The 25,600-nt window shown below is 43.3% G+C and overlaps 1 protein-coding gene across 3 annotated transcripts in view; it reads left to right on the top strand.

The window, feature by feature from the left end:
- The window catches only part of LOC140391845 (radixin), a 111,662-nt gene that overhangs the window by 51,803 nt on the left and 34,259 nt on the right, over window positions 1-25,600 (top strand). For all 3 annotated transcript variants that reach the window (XM_072476800.1, XM_072476801.1, XM_072476802.1), the window contains exons 5-9: window positions 1,056-1,330; window positions 5,442-5,525; window positions 12,139-12,285; window positions 15,464-15,560; window positions 25,147-25,310. In XM_072476800.1, the coding sequence (XP_072332901.1) occupies window positions 1,056-1,330; window positions 5,442-5,525; window positions 12,139-12,285; window positions 15,464-15,560; window positions 25,147-25,310 (767 nt within the window). The remainder of the gene's footprint in view (window positions 1-1,055; window positions 1,331-5,441; window positions 5,526-12,138; window positions 12,286-15,463; window positions 15,561-25,146; window positions 25,311-25,600) is intronic.

Genomic DNA, 25,600 nt, shown 5'->3' with positions numbered 1-25,600 from the left:
CTCATTTCACACACTTGTGGAGCCAGCAGTCTTCCTGATTTATCGACCTCTTTGGGTTGCATTCGAAGCCAAGTACAAGATATAGAAAAATTGAGCTCTAACTTTATAAAAATCTCAGAAATCTTACTTTAAAAAATATATAAAAGTAATTCAATTTCCGCCACTCCCACCCAAATCTTTAGCATCTTTGTAACTTTTGATTTCTTGTTCAAGTGACCATTATTCATCTGCAAGGCCAGATGTTGAGTATTCGAATATTTTCTGTAATGGAATGGGTGCATTCTCTTTTTATATAAATTTAGAGTACCCATTTTTTTTTTTTTTTTTTTTTCAATTTAAGGGACAATTTAGCATGGCCAATCCACCTAACCTGCACATCTTTGGGTTGTGGGGATGAAACCCACACATACACGGGGAGAATGCGCAAACTCCACACGGACAGTGACCCAGGGCCGGGATTCGAACCCGGGTCCTCAGTGCAGTAGGCAGCCGTGCTAACCACTACGCCACCATGCCACCCACGGCATGGGTGTATTCTCGTGCTGACCCCACCAACTCCCTGTAATACCCTCCCCGACGGGTTTTCTTGCAGTAGATGCATCATGGCATTGGCTGACAGTGGGATCTTCCAGTCCCACCAAAATCGCCCTCTCAGATTACTTGGATGCATATTTGGACCCAAATATATTTAGCCTATTTATGTTAATTTTTATTCTCTGGAGCATGACATTTTGTACAGCCATGAAGCACATGCTACAACTTTGCATCTTAAAATATTGCAAATGGATGCTGTTCTTTCAGCACTTCTTTTCAATAATTCACATTATTGTTCATTGCTGAAAACATAAATCTTGGAAAATTGATTGGAATAAATGTGGATAATTGATGGGAATAAATGTACAAAGAGGGTTTCTAACTGTGAACTGTTCCACAAAATCTGTCTCTTACCCCCCCCCCCCCCCCCCCCCCCCCCCCCCATCCTCCCGTTTTGTCCTGTAAAGATTTATCAATCGAGGCTGAGAAGCCGGTTCATTCTTTTGCAATTTGTGTTCCAGGTTACACAGCAGGATGTGCGAAAAGAGAATCCCCTACAATTTAAATTTAGGGCAAAGTTCTTCCCAGAAGATGTGTCTGAGGAACTGATCCAGGAGATAACGCAACGTTTATTCTTCTTGCAAGTGAAGGAGGGCATTCTTAATGATGAAATCTATTGTCCACCAGAAACTGCGGTCCTACTTGCTTCATATGCTGTGCAAGCTAAATATGGAGATTTCAACAAAGAGGTCCATAAATCAGGTTATCTAGCCAGTGATCGACTTCTTCCCCAGCGGTAAGTGGACCCACCCTGGTAAATTGAGAGGAGCTACACTGGTCTCCCGCTCTTGTTTCCACTCTGTCCGGTCTGCCAATAATCAGCTCTATCCAGACATTTTTCAAATAAATATGGAGGATGGATGGATGGATACGGATGGATTCTGGAAGTAGTTTGTTGGTTTTGTAGGGGAGACATTTGTGACCCAATGTTATTTTGAAGATTAATTCTTTATATAGGAATTGTTAGATAGAAAAGGACATAGTCTGAATAGTTTGCTCTTTAACATCCTGGTATTTGCGTTCTACCATGAAAATGGAGTCATTGACTGAGTATAGTTAATCTCTTAATTAGCAATGTGAGTTTCTTGTCGGGCCAAGAGTTTATTTAAATAGTGATCTGGTGTTAATGAGGAAACCTGTGGCATTTGGGAATCTTAAATATGAAATAGCACAATTAAATTCAACTGAATCCTCTTCAAAACTGACCTCCTCCTCCCAAGACTGTTTGGGTTCTCTGCTACATTCTTACCTATCTGTTAAGCATTTTGTCAATTTTTCTTCCATGCGTATAGCTGTTTACATTTATTTATGTTGAACTTTACCTGCTCCGACCTCGCGCACACATAATTCTGTATATTCTGAACTGCAGCTTCTGATTTCCTTGATCACCTGGTAGCATCTGCAAATTCAACCACTTGGGGAGCTCAGTTTCTGAATTCTGATTACCCCACCCTGTACTTCCTTCCACTCTGTCATAACTCCTACAAATACAGGCAAGAACAGCTTGCAGTTATATAACACTCAGCACAGTCCATTTGACAGAATTTCTGCTGTAGAAAAATGTTGTAGGCAATTTATAAAAAAACAAAAAACAAAAACAATAATTGCTAAACATTTGCCAGGACATGGAGAACCACTGTTGCTGTTGATAGTGGCATGGGATCGAGGTGGACCTTGACTATTATCTCGTCCAAAAGATGGCACACCTGAAGGTGCAGGTCAGTCTGGATTACGTGCACAAGTCTCTGGAGTGGGACTACAACACACAGCCTTCCAATTTTGAGGCAAAAGCACTCTGACTCAACCACAGCCAGTTTTCCTTCATATTCAGGTTTACTAACAAAGAACAAAGAAATGTACAGCACAGGAACAGGCCCTTCGGCCCTCCAAGCCCGTGCCGACCATACTGCCCGACTAAACTACAATCTTCTACACTTCCTGGGTCCGTATCCTTCTGTTCCCATCCTATTCATATATTTGTCAAGATGCCCCTTAAATGTCCCTATCGTCCCTGCCTCCACTACCTCCTCCGGTAGTGAGTTCCAGGCACCCACTACCCTCTGCGTAAAAAACTTGCCTCGTACATCTACTCTAAACTTTGCCCCTCTCACCTTAAACCTATGCCCCCTAGTAATTGACCCCTCTACCCTGGGGAAAAGCCTCTGACTATCCACTCTGTCTATGCCCCTCATAATTTTGTATACCTCTATCAGGTCGCCCCTCAACCTCCTTCGTTCCAGTGAGTTTGGAACTCTGGAATTTTACATCTGAGTTTAATAGTCTTTTGTTTGGAACTTCATTACAAGTCTTTTGGAACTTGACTTTCAAAGGAGAACAGGGAATTCACACCCAGGGCCAGCATTGCTTTCCTAAGAAATAGCAAAAATAACTGGGCATGTACCTCTTCCATTTGAACATTGTTCAGAATGTAATTAAAATTGAAGTTTTATTTCCTAGCAAATTCTTCTTCAAAAACCCTCCTTTTGTTTTTTGACAGGAGGCAACAATGTCAAAAACAAAGGTTGGCATCGTTCACATTTATCTGTGTGCTCAAGGCCCCAGCCATTGCCAGGTTAAATGTGGTGGGCCCTTGTATACAGAAAATTAAGGCATGATACATGTGCAATAGTTATCATTCGACTTTTTCTTTTCTCTTCCTTCTATTTCTCCCTTTGCACCTTCCCCAATGTATTAGCATCTTGGACGTGTTAATTGAAGTTTTTTTAATTGATCTGGTAAAGGCTACATTTACTACCCCAATGCTGCTCCTAATAGGTTACTGTGGTGAACCTGCCAGCTGTTGTTTGAAAATTTGCCAGGTAAAATAGTGAGAGCTTTGCATCATTTGTGCTCAAATATTTGTTCTTATAATTGAGATTGAGACTTGGATTGCAGCATAGTTAAAGCCATATCTAAAGGATCATGCCATTACAGCTTTCAATATGTGATGGGCTTATTGCAGTAGGTATGTAGTTTAGTTTGGAAGAATTTAATGACCTATTTTTGGGAAGAAGTGTTAATTCGTACATTTTGCCACTTAGTTTGGCTGTTATGGCATGTTTAATAATGTTAACTGCTTTATTCGCATTTATTCTACTGATTTTGAAATGGCAGTAATTTTCTTTTAAACCAGCAACACATTAAGATAGCATATTTAATTAATGCATTCATACTCAAATGTTCCTAAGCACTTCACAACTAACAAATTACTTTTGTAGTATAATCAATGCTATGTATAGTACAGCAAATTAGATCAATCCCTAATTGACTTTGTTGGTGGTGGATGAAGGATGAATATTGGCCAGGATACCTTGGAATACTCTGGCTCTTGATCTCTTGCATCCATCTGAACAGGTAGAGGTGAGGGATCAATTTAACGTCTCCCCTTCAACAGCACAGCCCTACCTCAGTATTGCACTGCAGTGCTAGCCTGAATTTATATGCCTGAGACCTAGAATTGGACCTGGAACCTTGTGACTCTTGAGACTGGCACCACTGACCTAAGCTCACAGTTTATACCCACAAATTAATCCATTTTGTTGCTGAGTTGTGGATTCAAATTTTAATCCATTTGTTTCAGTCTTGCAAAACTAATTAAATAATGGAAGATAAGTCAATGAATTTCTTCTTTTCTGTCACCCTATTTCATTCTCTTTGCGTGAAGTATTTTCCTTTTATTTCTCCTTCCTCCTCTGCCACCACCCAAATTACAAATTGGCTTTGTAGAACACTTGCCACTGTACATCCTCCTTGAATTGGTACATTGGTTCCCGTACCAGCCTCCCCGAACAGGTGCCGGAATGTGGCGACTAGGGGCTTTTCACAGTAACTTCATTTGAAGCCTACTTGTGACAATAAGCGATTTTCATTTCATTGTGATTTACAGTTGTGTTCTAGTGTTGAAGCAGGTTAAGTCTGACCTTGTCAGTTTTTCCCTCATCTATATGGTGCTCCAATTCTCAATCCAGTTAAGAATTAATTTGAAAACTAATCCCAAAGGATTTGCTATCATGGAATCATAGAATTTACAGTACAGAAGGAGGTCATTCGGCCCATCAAGTCTGCACCGGCCCTTGGAAAGAACACCCTACCTAAGCCCACACCTCCACCCTATCATTGTAACCCGGTAACCCCACCTAACTTTTTTGGGCACTAAGGGGCAATTTTAGCACGACCAATCCACCTAACCTGCACATCTTTGGACTGTGGGAGGAAACCGGAGCACCCGGAGAAACCCACGCATTCACGGGTAGAATGCGGAGTAGCCCAAGCCGGGAATCGATCCTGGGACCCGGGAGCGGTGAAGCAACAGTGCTAACCACTGTTCTACCATGCTGCCCAAACTTGAATTTTCTTAATCTAGAGGATTTAATTGGCTAATGTATTCTGAATTCCATCTCCATTCTTGTTGGACCCAGCCCCTCTTTTTTTTTTTTTTTTTTCCCAACATTCGGCTGAGCAATGAACCTCTTGATCTCGTGATTGTAGTGTAACTGTTGTTGGTTATCAAGCTTGTGTTCATGTTTGCTGTTGCAGAGTAACTGTTTGAGCTTCTGTAAAGCACAATGATTTGTAAAATATACAAGTTGTTTATTTGAGTTAAATAATGCTTGCAATTTTTAATTTCTCTTTTGTATTCCATAGGTTATATATGGTGTTGTAAAGTACTGAGTCTAATGGCAGAGATCACTCTATGCTTATACCTGTCATTAACAGTTCAATAACTTTTAGCATCCTTGCTTGAAATGCTTGAATATCTTGGATGTTGGTTAAGTGCACTAGAGCAAGCAATGTTAAATACTTCAAACATTCTTAACCTTTTTTACTTTTGCACTATATGTTCTTAGTGTCTTAGAACAGCATAAGTTGACAAAAGAGCAGTGGGAAGATAGGATACAGACTTGGCATGAAGAACACCGAGGAATGCTGAGGTAACATTGATGTATTTTTGCTTAGCATCTTGATGTGTTATGATGTGGTCTTCACATTGAATGAATGAGGCTTTTTTTTTAGGCGATAAGAGTTTAAACATTTTGTGCTTGGCTTTTTGCATACGTTTTCATTTTCTGGAATATAAACAATCCATTGAGTCCTATTCTGAAGACTTTAACCATAAGGGCTGCTATTTGTTTCCCCCTCTATTATGCTTTAGGAATACTCTAACATGCCATTGATCATAAGCATATTAAAGTAATGAGAACACTTTGCCATGATCATTTACCTTTTCAATGTTTGGGTTTAGACTTATTGTCATGTGTACAGTGGTCCGGTGAAAATTGTTCTTCATACAGTCCAGGCAGATTGTTCTATACATGAAAAACATAGAAGGAGGGGGGGAAGGGAAGAGAAAGTTTATTACAATTTGTATGTTGTCACCTCTTGGGTTCTGACTCATCGATTGCTAAATAATTAGTGGGAAGAGGGGAAAGTTGGTGGAAGTTCCACCAGCCGTTGCCACATAAGTGGATGTAAATTTTGTTTACACCCATTTGTAGCAGTAAAAGAAAATAGAGCAGATTTAAATTCTAAAGAATAACTGTGAAGTTGAAGATGCAAAAGAACAGATTACAAACCCATAATATCAGGTTTGCTGTGATTCCAGTCCTAAAGGGCAGAATGCTGCCTAATTCGTTGTCCATTTAAGGATGGCTTAAATTGCTTTAAAGGTAAAACTAAATTGTGTATCTTTTGCTGTGACATTGCATTATAAAATAAATCTCAAAGTTCAGGTTGGGTCTAAATGGGACCTGTAAAGCCAAAAGTCAACCGAATGACTTGAGTTATTGATTATCGTCTGAGATATGTGACATGGTATACCTCTTGCTGTCATTGATGCTATGGAATATTTGGTTGAATTAGGCTATGTTACCGTTTTGTAATGTACATTGAATCCTGCGGGAAATATTAAGCTTGGATTACCATGCAACAAGGATATATGTACAAGGATCCATAGATGGGACATAACTAAATCCCTAAGTATAAAGAGGATAAACTGAAGAAACCATATAATTTAAAAAGTTGGCTTCACGGTGGGGCAGTAGTCAGCACTGCTACCTCACGGCGCCGAGGACCCGGGTTCGATCTCTGCTCTAGGTCACGGTCTGTGTGGAGTTTGCACATTCTCCACGTTTCAGCATGGGTCTCACCTCCACAACACAAAGATGTGCAGGATAAGTGGATTGGCCACGCTAAATTACTTAATTGGGGAAAAATATAATTGGGCACTTTAATCATTTAAAAAGTTGAGGGGACCCCCATAGAAGGACAGCTAAGTAAATTAAAACTCTAGTCCGATATGTAGAAAAGAGAATATACTATAAACCAGCAAAGCATGACTAAAAAGGGTGGCAGTACACAGAATACAAGAGAAGGCTAGCTAGTAATATAAATATAATAATAAAAGTTTCCACAAGTTTTTAACTAGTATCCTATGCATGAGTTTGGGGAATTGTTAGAAGTAAAGAAATGGCAGAGCTGTTGAACTTGGGAGTATGTCTTCACTGCAGAAGACTTGGAAAATGTCCCATTGATACTTGAAAATCAAAGGGGTGAAAGGGAGGAGCTCAAAACTATCATTGCGGGAAAGATGTGGGAAAATGATTAGGACCTAAAGGCTGAAAAGGCATTGGGACCTGATGGCTTGCACCCAAGGATCTTAAAATAAGTGACTGCCAAGGTAAGAGAGGCATTGGTTATAATCATCCCAAATTCTTTTAAATGCTGGGAGGGACTCAGCAGATTGGAAAATAGCGAACTTTTTTTTTTTCCAAGAAAGGTGGACACAAAACAGGAAACTATATAGAATAGAATCCATTAAGAAGGCGGTTACAGCAGGATACTTTAAAAAATATATATTTTTATTCAAATTTTTTTACATATTTTCAACAACCCCCCCCTTACAGAAATAAAAAACAAAGAACACTTGAATAAACATCTTATAGCTGTGTCACGTATTCCCCCAATATACAAGCCCCCCCATTAAACGATAATAAACACCGTAGTAAACACAAAGTACACCCCGCCCCCCCTGGATTGGTGCTGCTGACCACCTCCTAACGCTCCGCTAGAAAGTCTAGGAACGGTTGCCACTGCCTGAAGAACCCTTGCACAGATCCTCTTGAGGCAAATTTTACCCCCTCAAATTTAATGAACCCTGCCATGTCGGTAATCCAGGCTTCCACGCATGGGGGCCTCTCATCGTTCCACTGTAGCAGAATCCTCCGCCGGGCTACCAGGGATGCAAAGGCCAGAATACCAGCCTCTTCCGCCTCCTGCACTCCCGGCTTGTCCGATACCCCAAATAGTGTGAGCCCCCAACTCGGCTTAACCCGGGTGTTTACCACCTTAGACACCGTCCTCTCAACTCCCCTCCAGAACACATCCAGCACTGGGCACGCCCAGAACATGTGGGCATGATTTGCTGGGCTCCCCGAACACCTCACACACCTGTCGTCCACTCCCAAAAACCGACTCTGCCTTGCCCCAGTCATGTGCGCCCTGTGCAGAACCTTAAATTGTATCGGGCTAAGCCTGGCGCAAGAGGAGGAAGAATATACCCTACCCAGGGCGTCTGCCCACGTACCCTCGTCTATCTCCTCCCCCAGCTTCTCCTCCCATTTACCTTACAACTCCTCCACCGAGGCCTCCTCCTCCTCCATCTCCTGGTAGATTGCCGAGACCTTGCCTTCTCCAACCCACACCCTGAGAGCACCCTATCCTGGGTCCTACGTGCTGGCAGCAGCGGAAATTCCCTCACCTGTCTTACAAACGCCCTTACCTGCATGTACCTGAAGGCATTTCCAGGGGGAGCCCAAATTTTTCCTCCAACGCCCCAAGGCTCGCAAATGTCCCACCTATAAACCGGTCCCCCATCCTTCTAATACCTGCCCTGTGCCAGCTCAGGAACCCCCCCCCCCCCATCCATTCTCCCCGGGACAAACCGATGGTTCTCTCGGATCGGGGACCACACCGAAGCCTCTGCCTCCCCCCTGTGGCGTCTCCACTGCCCCAAAATTTTGAGGGTCGCTGCCACCACTGGACTAGTGGTGTACCTTGTCGGCGGGAGTGGCAGTGATGCCGTCACCAGCGCTCTCGGGCTTGTGCCCACACAGGACGCCATCTCCAGCCTCTTCCACGCTGCCTCCTCCCCCTCCATTACTCACTTTTGTGTATCATCGCCACATTGGCAGCCCAGTAGTACCCACACAGATTAGGCAATGCTAGCCCTCCTCTGTCACTGCTCTGTTCCAGAAACACCCTTTCCACCCTCTGGGTCTTTTTTGCCCATACAAACCCTATGATGCTCCTGCTGACCCGCTTAAAAAAGGCCTTGGGGATCAGGATGCGGAGGCACTGGAATATAAAAAGGAACCTCGGGAGCACCGTCATCTTCACCGACTGTACCCTACCTACCAGGGAGAGTGGCAGCATATCCCACCTTTCAAACTCCTCCTCCATCTGCTCCACCAGCCTTGTCAAGTTGAGCTTGTGTAGGGCTCCCCAGCTCCTGGCCACCTGGATCCCCAGGTACCGAAAACTCCCTTCCGCCCTCTTCAGTGGAAGCTCATCTATCCCCCTTCCCTGGTCCCCTGGGTGTATCACGAAAACCTCACTCTTCCCCATGTTGAGCTTATACCCCGAAAAGTCTCCCAACTCCCTGAGGATCCGCATCACCTCCGGCATTCCCCCCCCCCCCCCAAACTGGGTCCGCCACATACAGTAACAGGTCGTCTGCATACAGTAATACCCAGTGGTTTCTCCCCCCCCCCCCCCCCTTGCACCAGCCCCCTCAAGTTCCTGGACTCCCTCAAAGCCATCGCCAAAGGTTCAATTGCCAACGCAAATAGCAGGAGGGATAGGGGGCACCCCTGCTTCGTCCCCCGGTACTGCCGAAAGTTTCCGACCACCTCCGATTTGTGGCCACACTCTCCACCGGGGCTTCGTACAGTAAGCTAACCCAACTAACTAACCCCTCCCCGAACCACCTCAACTGTTGCTAGCTTTTGGCTGGTTCAATTGGCTCTGTTTTATAACCTTTGCTCTAGAGTCGCCAGGTATCTTTATGATACCGCCACGAGGTTCAAGTTCAAGCAATGATCAATAACTCAGTACACCAATTAGTAAGATTCAAATCCAAGCACATTTATTTACACACAGTCAAATCTACTCCTGCATAAACTCTACTTTCTAAGCTATTTCTATCACTCACAGGCCAATACTTAGCTTCGGACTGGCCAACCAGGTCAGGGGAACAAATGGCCTTTCGTTCGGCTTCTGAGTCTGCGGGATTCAAAAGCTGGTATGGACTGGTAGCTAGGAGCGCCTATCTCGTAGCGAGCGTTGACTTGAGACTTGCGTTCTTTGGCAGCAGCTGGATAGGTCACTGTCAAGGGTTGGTTCGCGTTGCTGAGTGACCCTGTCAAGAAGGACGATTTGAACTTGGGGGCTTTACTTTATAGTCCGCAGGGGCTTCCCGCCTTTCGGGGCAGACCCTGTACCTGGTTTCAAGTGATTGGACTTCGTTCCAATCGCTTGGTTCGATTTCTCCAATACTGGAGCGGTTCCCTGATCGATGGGCAGTCTTTAGGTGTCCATTAACCTCTTTTGTGTTGGCTCCTGCTGGCGCCGAGGAGTCTGGCTTGGCTTGGTTTACCTTAAATGTTTCGATTGTTCCCGGGGATCGCTCATTAGTATGTAGATGGCCTCTACATTATTGTGCAGATGGTTGCTGGTATCGATGCTGTCTGGGCTTTTGCAGAGTTTAATACACAGTAAACTTGCACCTGCTAGTTTCTGCCTGTGTTGGCTGAATTTCCCCAACACTTCCCACAGGTACCCCCACTTCATTCTATTGAAGGCCTTCTCCACATCCATAGCCGCCACTATCTCCGCTTCCTCTTCCACTGCAGGCATCATGATTATATTTAGGAGCCTCCGCTCATTGGTGTACAGCAGGATACTTAACATCATACTGTGATCGGGCAAAGTCAACACAGTTTTGTAAAGTGTTTAACTAATCATCAATTAAGAGTTTTTTGAGAAAATAACAATTGAAGGGGAACCTGTTGATGTAGTAGTGTACTTTCCAAAGGGGATTTGATAAGGTGCCACCTTGAGGGTTACATCATAAGATATAGTGTCACATAACATTAATATGGAAAAATGATTGGTTAGCAAATGGGAGTGATGGGTAGGAATACATTTTTCAGGTTGGCAAGCTGTAACTAGTAGAATGCCACAAGGATCAGTGCTGGTCACAAGGATCAGTGTGGGCCTCAACTATTTACAATCTACATCAATGACTTGGATGAAGTAACCAGATGTGCGGTAGCTAAATTTGCTGCTGATGACACAAAGATAGAAAAGTACATTTTCAAGAGGAGGTAATGTCTACAAAGGGATTATAGAGCACTTAAGTGAGTGGGCAAAAATTTGATAGATGGACTATAATACAGGAAAATGTGAACTTCTCCACTTTGACAGAAAGATTGAAAAGCCGTATACTATTTGAATGGAGAGACTCTGCAGGACCCAGTGGTACAGGGGGAATGGGGTGTCCTGGTACATGAATCACAAAATTAGTATTGAGGTACTGCAAGTGATTAGGAAGACTTATTGGGATGAAGGCTAAGAAAGCTTGAACAAGTTGGGTCTTTAGAAGGATGAGAGGTGATCTTATTGAAAATGCAAGATTCTGATGGGGGCTTGATAGGGTAGATGTTTCCTCCTCTCAAGTAATGTTCTCGTATCATACCACATTTGTTAATTAATATCTGTGCATGTGTTCAGTCTTTTGACGATCGAGCCTCCGGGCATAGAATCATAGAATTTACAGTGCAGAAAGAGGCCATTCGGCCCACGTCTCCATCCTATCCCCCTTATCCCTGTAACCTAGTCGAATGTTGTTGGACACAAGGGCAATTTCGAATGGCCAATCCACCTAACCTGCACATCTTTGGACTGTGGGAGGAAACCGGAGCACCCTGAGGAAACCCACGCGCACACTGGGAGAACGTGCAGACTCCACACAGACAGTGACCCAAGCCGGGAATCGAACCTGGGACCTTGGAGCTGTGAAGCAACTGCTAACTACTATGCTGCATCAGTGATTTAACAAAACAAAACATATATATTCTTTAAGCCTTTCCTGCTATCCGATACATACAACTTAAATATCCAGCACACATGTAAAATAAAGACAGAAAATACTGGAAATACTCTGAAGTCAGACTAATGTTTAAAGTCGATGATATTTCATAAATTCTAACGAAAGACCATTGACCTGAAATGTTAACCCTGCTTTTTCTCTTTACAGATGCTGCCTGATCTTAGTATTTCCAGTATTGGATTTGTTTTTATTTCAGATTTCCAGCCTCTGCAGTATTTTGCTTCTGCATGTGTATATAATCTATGCTAAGTGTTGCATCATTTAGTTATGAATGGGACTGTAGTGCATTTGATTAAATTTATGAACAATCTCTGATGGATCTGGCTTTTTGAAATGATGTACCATAGAATGTCTACTTTATTTTTGTTTGTCAATAGGGAGGATTCAATGATGGAATACCTCAAGATTGCTCAAGATCTTGAAATGTATGGTGTCAATTACTTTGAAATCAAGAACAAAAAAGGAACAGAGTTATGGCTGGGTGTTGATGCTCTTGGGCTTAACATTTATGAACATGATGATAAGTAAGAACTGTATTTAACATTTTGCATTTGTGATTTTAATTTAAAGCCACAGTTTAATGTGACTGGAGAAAATTATTATTCAAGTGACTTCATAACGTGTTAAAATAGAAGGGCGACTGCTATTAACTTGCGCACTGTGTTACTGCATTGAGTCTAGATTTACTTCTTGGGATATGGGAAGATAGAAGATTCTGGTTTGCAGGGAAGATTAGAGAGTGGCAAGAGGGATTAGCAGGTTCCTGGTGTGTATTTATTGGGTGGTCTACAAAGATTTTGGTTATCTTTCCAAATATCTCTGAAAGGTCATTAATCAAGAACTAGCTCTGTTTCTCTCCACTGCTGCCTGAGCTGAAATTCCAGCATTTTCTTTTTAATTTCAGATTTACAGCAATCTGCAGTATTTTGCTTTTGTATTAGTGCATCCAAGTATCTCATTTTTGGCCGGTTGTCATTTTTTCCCTGTGATTGTCTTTTATATAGAAATGATATAAATGGAAGTTGATATTTTGGAGGGGCAGGATTTGGCTTGCCAATGATACTCTGCAATTGAACAGCTCACCACTTTGACATGTACTTCTTTTTCCTCTTGGGCTCTTCTCACCCAACATTGTCTTCCCATGACCTAATCGTGCCATCTTTCAATTCTTGTCCCCTATCTCCGAGCAGGTACTTTGCCCTTCAGTCCTTGACACAAAGAATGATTCCTCCTTTCCGCCACTGGTTTGTACTTCTCCCAGCATTCTTATAAGGATTTATTAAGCACTTGTTGCAGATTTGCTTATGGATAGATGGGATTCTCAACTTCCCCATTCTTATCTCTTTGTCGACTCTTGCAAACAATCATGTGGGGGACAATCAGCTTCTTGGATTTGTAGATCATCAATCCCTGCCCCTTTATCACAACAGAATGCCTGTTTGCTCATGATTGAGCCTCTTGCCATTCAAAAATTATTGTGGATGGTGACACTTTGACCTGAACTTGCCCAAACTGTAGTAGTAGGACCGTTGTCATCTAACCACATGTTGGTCCTCTTCTCCTATGCCTGAGGAACCTTTTCCCACCTTTCTCATTCAACTTTTAAGATCCTAATTTGATATCTCCTTCTCAAACCCTGTCCCAGTGGTCTCAAAGAACAATACAGCACAGGAACAGGCCCTTCGGCCCTCCGAGCTGTATTGGTCATGATACCAACCTTGGCCAAAACCCTTAGCACTTCCCGCTATACCCATCCTATCCATGTGTTTGTCAAGATGCCTTTTGAATGCCGTTAATGTATCTGCTTCCACAACCTCCCCTGGCAACGCGTTCCAGGCACTCGCCACCCTCTGCGCAAAAAACCTGCCTTGCACATCTCTAAATTTTGCCCCACGGACTTAAACCTATGCCCCTTGGTGAATTTTCCCTCCACCCTGGGAAAAGGTGCCTGCCCATTCACTCTATCCATGCCCCTCATAATCTTGTAGACCTGTCATGTCACCCCTCAACCTCCGTTGTTCTAATGAAAACAGTCGAAGTCTATTCAGCCTCTCCACATAATTAACACCCTCCAGACCAGGCAACATCCTGGTAAACCTCCTCTGAACTCTCTCCAAAGCCTCCACATCCTTCTGGTAGTGTGGCGATCAGAATTGTGCGCAATATTCCAAGTGCGGCCTTGATTTTTCATTCCTCCCTCTGCTAAGGAACTTGGTAAATTTTCTCCATCCCAAATCATTTTCCTTCCCTCTGATTCCGAAATGTTCTTCCAATGCCTCATTTCACATGAGGCCTCCTAACCATGCCACTGCCACTCAATTGTCTTTGTCTTGTGTGGTTCCTCTACTCGCAGCCTTTTGATCGAGACCAGGCCATTTCTGTACACTTCCTTATTTCTCTCATCATCCTCATGTCCCTAAAAGCATTTGAACCCCGCTTTTATCAGTGTGCTCCAATTGAAAGAAGTCCTCTTTTGTTTGCTCCCTCCGGTGCCATGGGTAATGGACATGAATGTTTTGGCTACATTTACTGGATCCTGTATCATGGTCTTGTTTCTCCTCCAACCTTGAACTATTCTCACTGAGCCACACTACCTCCTTAACTCTGTTCTGTATGCTATGATACCTGACCTAAAGTGATTTTCTGTCCTCCAGTTCAATCTCCTCACTTTCAAAATAGCTGCCATCACTTGTCGCCTCATTCTACCCTTGACTTGTGACCACAGTGTATGCCTCCCTCGACTTCTGCAGCTTTAGCATGGTGATCTCTCCAACATGACTCCCCAATGGTTCAATCTCCTGAAACTACCTTTGCATGGTTCTATAAATATAGCTAGATCTTATCCAGCAATTGCTGCTTTTCGTGCCCTTAAACTGCTACCTCAAACTCCCCAAGAATCTATCCTTGGTTTCCATCTATTCCTCATCTTCACACATTGACCCTACCACTGACCAGCTGATTTGCTGCTGAAACATTTGTCCAGAGTTGACTCGTCCAGTGCTGTCCAGATTTAGTGTTGCAACCTTCCGGTGCAAACCTCGGGCTATTTAAATGCTGCAGCGCATATGCCTGTGTGCAATCTACAATCAGTCCTATTAATTCTGACATTGTTGACCTAGATTGACATGCCCCTCATTTAAAATTCATTTACCTGTCTAAATCTTGGATCAAAATCATTCAGCCTGTTAGCTTTCAGCTCAATCTGGCGCTGAATACTCTGTGTAACCGAACAGGTGCTGAACTGTGGCGACTAGGGCATTTTCACAGTAACTTCATTGCAGTGTAAGCATGCTTGTGAAACTAATAAATATTATTAATAATAAACCCAAGAACCGTTGTAGCCCTGTAAGTAATAAGATCCCAGTTTGGAACCTGCAATATCCATTTGCCTTCATAGCTGCAGCAATTCCTCCGGCTGCATGTAAAAGTAGAAACACGTTTTGGGCAATGATGTTGTTTACTGAAGGCTTCTATTGTTGAGGAAAGGTATTTTTTCTGCACTGCACAGTTATTTATACTTTAGAAAATTCATCTTGGCTTAAAGTGCAAGTAAAAGATCCATCTATTAAGGGAACTATGCTCAAACATTTACTAGAAGTTTAGATTTGTATACCTGAAAAGAAAGCACTGTCCTGTTTTCGTTGGGAGGAATTAAATTAGAATTGTATTTGTTTTAATGTAATTGTAATTTTTACTCAACAGATTAACTCCCAAAATTGGTTTTCCTTGGAGTGAAATAAGAAACATCTCCTTTAATGATAAAAAATTTGTCATAAAACCTATTGATAAGAAAGCTCCAGTAAGTATTTAATATTTTAACCTACTTTGAACTCAAATTTATTAGGTTAAAAATGATTTGGATCTCATTGATTTTAGTCGATTAATTGATCAAGAATGTTCAGCACTGCCATTCCCTCCTAACATGCTCCTTGTGAACAGTGTTTCAGTTCCTCAGTGTGAGGTATACATAGTTTATGTTGGTTCCCATTTTTCCTCAATCAGCCAGATAGTGTTTGCCAAATGAATTAAAATAGTAATGTTAGGATGTCAGCCATCCTAAATCTTAAGTTGAGGGATGAATGATATAACTTGCATACTGGTTGAGATGTGCAAATGAAGGAAGGGAAAAAAACCATAATGCATCTCTAATTTTTTTCCCCTAGCTTTGTTTCTCTCTGTGCAGTGGCTGCCTGATTTCTTGGATGTTTCTACCATTTTCTGTTTTTATTTCAACTTTCCAACATCTGCCATATTTTTAATTCTGCTCTTTCCTCCAATAGAATGTCTCTATTCTCTTCCTGTTCACTTGCTTTGTCTCCCTTGTGTTCGATCAGATGCCTACCAAAACTTGCTTTCACAGCCATATTTTATTGCTTCGGCAATTGCCTGTGACTCCAATTTAGTCCACATAGATTCCAACTGAAATTCCACCCTTCATATTTTGCATTTGCCTGTTATAGAATTATGTTAGGATACTGGGCAAGAACCCCAAACATTTTTTTTCTTAATTTGTAAAACTGAGGAAAGGATACTTTGCTCCAGGAGTGATTCCATTGACAAAAATGGGATATATTTTGTATTAAAGCAAACTATTATTAACCCACCGGATTAAACTATATTAACATCACAGAAAATAGCTTACAATTAACAGTTAACACTATTCTTAACAATAAAATGAAACACTTTTAATTCGTACTGTCCCCATCTCTAATTAAGCAAAGTCCATCACGGGTCAAAAAACACTTATAAATAAAGTTAGCAGGGATATTTGCTGTACACTTGAATTGAGATGTCTTGGAAATGCTGCGTGAAGAGAGATGGATCGATCTTGTCAGGAAACAGCCTGCAGATGCTTGTGACACTGATCGCCTTTTGCAAAAGCTGATCTTCAGCTCCAAGCTCCCAGCAAAACTAAAAGCTAAACTGCCTGCTACAGACCTGGCTCCTCCCATTAATTATATAATCTTATCCCATTTCGATTCCCTGACCTGCATATCTACATCTAAACACTATCAAATTGTCTGCTCCCCAGGGAATCTCCAGATATGTATCATAGAGTGTTAAGAATTCTTGCAGCTCAGAAGGAGACCATTCAGCCCATTGTGTCTATGCTGGTCTCTCCAAGATGCACAGCATTCCTCAAACCACTACTCCCACAGCATCCTGAGATCAACACCTTGCGCTGCCCAACACGCATTTATGACCTCTACTTTTATCACCAAATCCCTCCACAGGTTCCCTGGTCTTCAGTTTCACTTCATATTTCACCTCACCCATCACTTTAACAAAACCTTTTTTTTTTTTGTTTCAGATTTTTAAAATTCTTTCATGGGATGTGGGGATTTCTGGCAAGGCCAACACTTGTTCCCTATCTCCAATTGCCCTCTAAGGTGGCAGTGAGCCACCTCCTAGAACCGCTGCAGTTCATCAGGTGCAGAAACGGTGATACAATTCCAAGTCGAGTTGGTGGCTTGGAGGGGAACTTGCAGTTCATGGCGTTCCCAAGTATATTACCCATGTCTTTCTAGGTGGTAGAGGTCACATGTTTGGAAGGTGCAGTACAATTAGCCTTGGTGAGTTGCTGCAGTGTATCTTACAATTTCAGCAGTGTGTACTATATATAAAATTGGTGGTGTAGGGAGTGAATGCTGAAGTTGGCGGATGGGGTGCTGACCCCAATGAGCCACTTTGTCCTGGATAGTGTTGAGCTTGAGTTTTGAGAATAGTCTATCACCCTCCTGACTTGTGCCTTGCAGATGGTCAATGTTGTAGAATTCCCAGCCTCCTGACTTGTGCCTTGCAGATGGTCAATGTTGTAGAATTCCCAGCCTCTGACCTGCTCTTGTAGCCACCATCAAGTTCAGTTTCTGGTGAATGGTAACCTCCCAGGATGTCATAGTGGGATATTCTATGATGGTAATTACATTGAATATTAAGGGGAGATGATTAGATTTTCCTATGTTGGAGATTGTCATTGTCTGGCACCTGTGATGTCCGTGTACAGGATTTGCTTGATTATGGGCACAGCTACTTTTGGAGCATCAGTCTTTAATATTATTGCTGGGATGTTGTCTGGGTCCATATCCATTTCCGAATGAATGGAATTGGTTGAAGAGTGGCTTCTGTGATGTTGAGCACCATAGGAGGAAGGCCAAGATGGATTATTCGTTCTGTGAAATGGGCCATCTGGTTTTATTCCTTTTTTGACTTTTCTGCAGGGGTTTGGTACAACGTGAGTAGAGGACAGCAAGCTTCCAACAAGTCTCAAACCAACGGCCCTCCAGGTGCTTCTTTTCCATCTTTTTTTTCTTTTCTGATCCATTCCTTTATCCATCTATCCTTTGTTTTCTCTTTTTCCTCAATTTGCCCTCTCTGACACCAAAGAATCTGTCCTTGGTAATGGTCTTCTTATCGGTGTGTTTTGAGCTTTATATAAAACTTGAGCTCCACTTCCTTTGCCTCTAGACCCATTTCTTTGACCTTGCTAGTTTTCCCATTTGCAAAATGACCCCTTTTTTTCCTCCTGTTTTACAAATTTTCATTCCTTGTGGACACCTCCCTCTTAACCTGTCTAGATCTCTTCAGTAGGACCTGCTGTGTGACTTTGGCCATCTCAATTACTCTGCTCCCCTCCCTCACTGACCTACTGTCGTCTGAACTTTCAGCACTCCATTTTCTCCCCACAACATTGTTAACCTTGACATCATGTTTAATGATGGTGACGTTTAGTGAACCAAGCTCTTTTTTGATCTTGAATGACCATTCTGGCACCTCCCCCCTCTATCGACCACGACAGCAAGTTCCTAGATTCACTGTTTCTAGATTCTGCTCTGAGATCGCCACTACCTCCTGTAAGCCCTCTTAATTCTTGTGTTCGATGGCTTCCCTGATCATGAAGGTACACATAGAACACGAAGATATGGGTGCTATAAGTATTTATTCTTGACACATTGGATGGTAACCTTGCATTTCTATGTACAAAACATTCTCTCTACAATACTGGGAAGGTAAGGAGGGAGATGACTCCCCTTGTCCATCATACTACCAAGTGCTGCATCTCGTCGGTCCCCCGGTGTGAATATATAAATTGGTGCAACTATGTACAGTTATACATAGATGTGCCTGTGTGCATAGCACCACACTCTACAGCCTGCTTCATCCTCCTTTCTGAGATACACAAATAGGACTAGCCTGGTAGATTCCTCATTTTAATCTATACTTTTTTCTCTACCATGCAGAACCACTCGCCATATATATTCCATGCTCTCTTCATCTTCCAACCGTTTTCTGGCCCTTAACTGTCTTTCTCACCATGAACATACAATCGCCTAGATCTGCATCAAGGCTGCTGAAGGGCCACCTGTTTTGCCGTTGAATGAAAGTCTAACTGGCCCTGTTCTACATTGCCTGGCTAAATTGGTTCATTCATTGAACAACTTCTCCTTTTTGACACCTTGATTACTGTTTGTCATTTCCTGCCCTAATGTCAACTCTGGACCTGATGAAATCTCGAGGCATTGGGATAAACATGGGCAAGGAAACCACCTAATTGCCACCCAGGGGGGCACAGCACAGTGGTTAGCACAGTTGTTTCACAGCTCCAGGGTCCCAGGTTCGATTATTGGCTTGGGTGACTGTCTGCGTGGAGTTTGCACTTTCTCCCCATGTCTGTGTGGGTTCTTCCGGGTGCTCCAGTTTCCTCCCACAGTCCAAAGATGTGCAGGTTAGGTGGATTGGCCATGCTAAATTGCCCTTGGTCATTCCTAGCGATCAACCTTTGTTCAATGAAGTGCAGTAGAATATGCCGGGAGCAACACCAAGCATACCTAAAAATTAGGTGTCAACCTGGTGAGGCTACTGCACAGGACTAGTTGCATGCCAAAATGCATAAGCAACATAGAGCTAAGCAGTTCCACAACCTACGGATCAGTTTTAAGCTCTGCAGTCATGCCACATGCAGTTGTGGTGGGTGAAGAATTAAACAACTAAACTGTAGGCTCCATAAATTTCCTCGAATGATGAGAGAGAGCCCAGAACATCTGTGCCAAAGACATACCAAGCACAAAGGAAGATTAATTGTGGCTGTTGAAGATCCTCTCGGTCCCACTTCCTCAGGCTAGTGTCTGAGACTCGACCATCTTCAGCTGTTTCATTAGTGATCTCATCTCTAACATTAAGGTCCAAAATGGGGATGTTCGCGACTGATGGTGCTAACGTGACCCATCGGATATTGAAGCAGTCCATTGCCCTTATGCCTGGACAATATTCAGGTTTGGGTTGAAGTGGCAAATACACATTTGAGCCACAAGTGCCAGGTACTGACCATCTATAACAAGAGAGAATCTAATAATCTCCCCATGACATTCCAATGGCATTACCATTGCTGAATCCCCCACTATCAACATTCTGGAGGTCATCATTGACCAGAAACTGAACTGGACCTGTGGCGACATAAGTGCATCAGAGGTTGGAAATCCTGCTGAGAGGAATCCCCTCCTGACTCTTCAAGTTATGCCCACCATCTACAAGGTACAAGTCGGGCGTGTGATGGAATACTCTTCACTTGTCTGGATGAGTGCAGTTCCAAGCTTGGTACCATCCAAGACACAGCAACCTGCTTCATTGACACCCTATGTAACCTTAAATATTCACTCCCTCCACCGGATGCGCACAGTGTATGATCATCTGCAAGATGTATTGCAGCACCAGTGACACACCAAGGCTCTTTTGGCAGCTTTTATGAAACTCGTGAACTCCCCCATCCAGAAGAAAGAGGATGGCAGATGCAGAGGAACACCATCATCTGCAGGTTCCCCTGTAAGGCGCATGCCACCCTGACTTGAATCTATGTCGCCATTCTTTGACTGTTGCTGGGCTAAAATCCTGAGGTATTGATGAATAGTCCACTGATGTATCCCCCACTGGTCGTTCCTAGCGATCAGTACACTTTCTCGTACTTTCTTCGTACAACACATGGACTGTAATGATGCAAGAATGCAGCACACTGCCAACTCCTGAGGGCACTAGGGATTGGCAAAAAATGCAGGCCTCGCCAGCAAAGCCCACGTCCCATGAACAAATAAAAAAGCAAAATGACACCTAATTTTGTATGTCCACTCCTCCGCTTATCCCTCGCTGATACTGCTGATAGCTTTGCCAGCCTGCTTGTGCCAATGGCCCTGCACCCCATCCTCCATAAATTAGACTTGTCCAAACTTGTGTCCCCAGTGCTCATTAAAGTCACATGTTTTGTGTCACCTTTTTGTTTATCTCCCCTATTACTTCAAGTTTAAATTTTCCAGAAATTGGTCCTGGCCCTCAACCTTGATCTTCAAACTATTTCAGCTCTGAAACGCCTCCTAAATGTGTGTTCCTCGCCCCTGATTGTGACCACTCACTCCCTCTATTATTACATGATCGGTTGGAGCTTTTTGTTGCATATACTACTTGTACTGGGGAGATTACCCCCCTGTAGAACTTTTGATATGCATTTGAGAGTCCTTGTCTTTGCCTCAGCAGTCTGTATTTAACTGTCTGAAAAGAATGTGTTAACTCGGTGTTAACTGACTCATTGTGATACGAGTATCTTGTTTGAGTATTCAGTGTATAATTAGGTCTCACCAAGTAAAATTAGCCTGTTTACTCAAATCTGATGTTATGTTTCTGCTGTTGCAAGTGACTAGGGAATATATTGTGCATTTTACATGTTTGCTTCAGTTATTGGGAAATCAGTTGGCGCACTAACCAATCCACTACATGAAGAAATCCAAATATCATTGCACAAAGCAACTCTCTGCAGTTGTCTAGCCTCAGCCATGGGTACATTTTACAAAACAACCTAAATTAGAAAAACAAATTGGGAATACTCCCTGTTGGTGGGGATTGAATCAAGTTAGCACTTGAGGTACATGGGGCGGGATTCTCTCATCCCACGGCAGAGCGTCCACGCTGTTGTAAACGCCGTCGCGTTTTATGACGGTGAACGGGCTGCTCCCAGGACTAATGCGGTCACTATACAAGTGGCAGTATTTGTATTTTCCACTCCCTCTGATTTCCTTGTCCTCCGTCTTCTACACTGCTCGAATGAACAAGTTGGAGGAAAAGCAACTTGACTTTTGATTAGATACTGTACAGCATTCCAGACTCAAAATTATATTCAACATTTCACATAACCACTGTCCCACGTTTTTTGGACAGCAGCTGTTGATTCTGCTAACCCATCCTCTGACCCCTACAGGGGGCCAGCACGGCATTGGAGTGGTTCACGCCGATCCCGGCGCGAACTGGGCACCACTAGATCCGCGCATGCGCAGTGGCGTCGGTGCCAATGCGTACATGTGCAATGGCTTCCTTCAACGCGCCAGCCCCAACGCAACATGGTGCAGGGCTACAGGGGCCGGAGCGTAAGAAATGTGTCCCCCAGCCAGAGAGGGCGGCCCGCCGATCCCCGATCGCGGGCCAGGCTGTGTCGGAGCCCCCCCCCCCCAAAACAGGCCGCCACCCGACCCTTCCACGCTGAGTTCCTGCCGGCTGAGAGCATGTGTGGACGCCAGCGGCGGAACTCGGCATTTCCATGATGGCCGCTCGGCCCATCCTGGCCCGAGAATCGGCGTGCCGACCGTGTAGAGCGGCCTGCGACTGGCGCCGTGCCAAGCGGAAAATCGGAGTGCCGCCGTCGGGGCAGCGTGGCCCGGTCACAGGGATTCTCCGGCCCAGGGCTGAGAGAATCCCACCCATGATCTTTCATGAGAATTGGAAAGAAGAACCGGTTATGAGCAAATACGGAGTCCGAAGAAGGTAGAGGAAAGAGTGAAAGGAAATATCTGTGATCAGATAAAAGATGGGTGAGACTTAAATGTCAAGGGATAAGGTGCAAAGGTCAAGGAGATGGTAATAAGACCAGAAACAAAAGGTGGGCCCAGAGGATGGGTTAGAAGAATAATCAGCTGCTGTCCAAAAAATGTGGGACAGTGGTTATGTGAAATGTTGAATATAATTTGGAGTCTGGAATGATGTACAGTATCTAATCAAAAGTCAAGTTGCTTTTCATCCAACTTGTTCATTTGCGCAGTGTGGAAGACAGAGGACAAGGAAATCAAGAGGGAGTGTAAAATACAAATACTGCCACTTGTATAGTGCCCTTCAGAACCACCAGACATTCCAATGTGCTTTTACAATGAAGCACTGAAGTGTACTGTAGGAAATGCAACCACGTGCAATTTGCGCACAGAACACTACAGTGCAAAAGAGGCCCTTTGGCCCATTGAGTCTGCACCGATGCATGAAAGGCCCTGACCTTCCCATCCAATCTCACTTTGCCCATAGCCTTGCATTTTAAGGCATGCCAAGTACTCATCCAGGTATATTTTGAAGGATATGAGGCATCCCACCTCTACCACCCTCCCAGGCAGTGCATTCCAGACAGTCACCACTCTGGGTTAAAGGTTTTTCCTCAAATCCCCCCCGCCACCCTTAAACCTCACCCTTAAACCTCCCCCACAGTAAGCGCCAACAAACAGAAATGTGATAATGATCAGATAACCTGTCATTGTGATAAGAAAGAAATGTTGGCCAGGGTAATTCCCCTGAAGTTTGAAAATATCAGTCTAAAAGGGAAGAGGCCTTGGTTGTATCATCTCATCTAAAAGCTGAAGTCTCCAACACTGCCCTCCCCAAAGCACTGGTGTCAGCTTTGATTTCTGTACTCTGGCCACAGAGGGACCTCTGACGCACAAGCCAGAGTGTTACTAACTGCAACCGTAGAGAATTCAAATGACAGATGATTGGAAGCTCCCAGATTCACGCTTGCAGACTGAATGGAGAAAGTCTGTAAAATAGTCTGTGTAGAGATTGGGTTGTGAGCAGCAAATGCGGTATACTAGATTGGAAAAGAGTAAATCTGTTTCGCATGGAAAGTGTTTGATGTCCTCTATTGTGGGAAGGGAAGAGGTAAAGAGCAGGTGTTGTATCTCCAGCTCTTGCACTAGGTGTCTTGGGAAGGGAATAGTGATTAACAAGTAGGCCTGAACAGTCAGAATGTTGAGGGTGAGGGGAAGATGTGTTCATTGCTGTCATGCTGAAACTGTAGAAATGGCTGAGGATGTGATGTTGAATGTGAAAGTTAGTGAGATGGAAGGTTAGGACCAGTGGAATCCTATTGTGGTACTGGGAGGATGGGGGAGGGGTGAGAGCAGTAGTGTGGGAAATAGGATGGGCACAAGATTGCCCTGTCAACCACTGTAGAGAGAAGTCCTGGATTGAGGAAAAAGACTCCTCCGAAGCATTTAATATGAAAAGTCACCTTGTCAGGGCAGAGAAACTGGGACAATGGGGTGGGGTGTGTTCATGGGTGTAGGAGTTGGTGGGATTATAGTAGAAAGATGGTGATTGATGGAACTGTTTGCTTCTCCTTTCAGGGAAGTAGTGGACAACTCTCCAGCCATGTTGGTCTGGTATGGAGGTGTGCAGAAATTGGATGTGCATGATGTAAAGGAGACTGTTGAGGCCAGGAAACTGGAAACCTAAAAGTAGAGTGTGGGGAAGAGATCTTTATTAGTGTCACATGTAGGCTTGCATGAGCACTGCAATGAAGTTACTGTGAAAATCCCCTAGTTGCCACACCACGGCACCTGTTCGGATACATTTGAGGGAGAATTTGATGTCCAATTCACTTAAGCATGCCTTTCAGGACTTGTGGGAGGAAACTGGAGCACCCGGAGAGAAGGTGACCCAAGCTGGGAATCGAACCCGGGTCCCTGGCGCTGTGAAGCAACAGTGCTAACCACAGCTACTGTGTTGCCCAGATTGGATGAGGGAGTAAATTTAGCAAAGATGGAAATATTAATCAGGAGAGGTGACACAATTGCTATTGAGGCAAGACAATCTACATGCCACCATGTTCTGTGCAGTCTATTGACAGTTAAAGCTGCTCCCAAAAACTGCAGGGGTATTCTTGTTCATAAATGCGGCCAGTAAGGAAGTTATAATTTCAGCTCTAAACATGTGCATGGAACTTTTGTTGGGAAGATGATCTTCTAGATTTGGGGTTAGTTGGTTTTTAGTGCCCTCATGGATAGAAAATCTTTTTACCATGATTTCCAAAAGGAATTTGGGAACTTTTAGTTTCAAAAATCAATTATTTAGTATGGCTGAATTTTAACTCCAGTTTCCTGTTATTCCCCCAGCTTTTGCCTCCTTATTCTCACTGGTTACAAAAATATGCGGTGTAGTAATATTTGATCATCGCCAAATTATTTTGGCTACTTTATACTTAAACTCCTTTTTAGAGTAAAGCTAATGACAAAATATAAATGCAAATGATTATGTTTTTGTCATTTGAATATTATGTCGAGTCCTAATTCTTATTAATTTTTTTTAAAATATAGGATTTTGTATTTTATGCTCCACGTCTGCGAATCAACAAGCGAATTCTAGCACTTTGTATGGGAAATCATGAACTCTATATGCGAAGGAGAAAACCGGACACTATTGAAGTACAGCAAATGAAGGCACAGGCCAGAGAGGAAAAACATCAGAAACAGTTAGAAAGGTAAATAAGATTGGTCAACTTCACCGTCATCCTATACAAGACCACATCTGCTATATGCATTGATGTGACCTTTGACTTTAATCTGTCCGTTATCCTGCATAAGTGGGAAGGGTTCTTCTTTCTTTGAATAAATAGTGTTAACCCTTGCATAAATTCCAAATTCATAATTGACTTCCAACAGGAAGCATTTAAAGCAAAATCAGATTGTTGAAGAGGGCTTTTGAAATAAATTATGTTTACATGGCATTTCTCATGGTAAAAGATTCTAAGCTTGTCAGGGAGCAGAATCT

This window comes from Scyliorhinus torazame, chromosome 15, assembly GCF_047496885.1.
Source record: "Scyliorhinus torazame isolate Kashiwa2021f chromosome 15, sScyTor2.1, whole genome shotgun sequence".
Lineage (NCBI taxonomy): Eukaryota > Metazoa > Chordata > Chondrichthyes > Carcharhiniformes > Scyliorhinidae > Scyliorhinus > Scyliorhinus torazame.
This window is presented reverse-complemented; position numbering and strand designations above follow the sequence as displayed.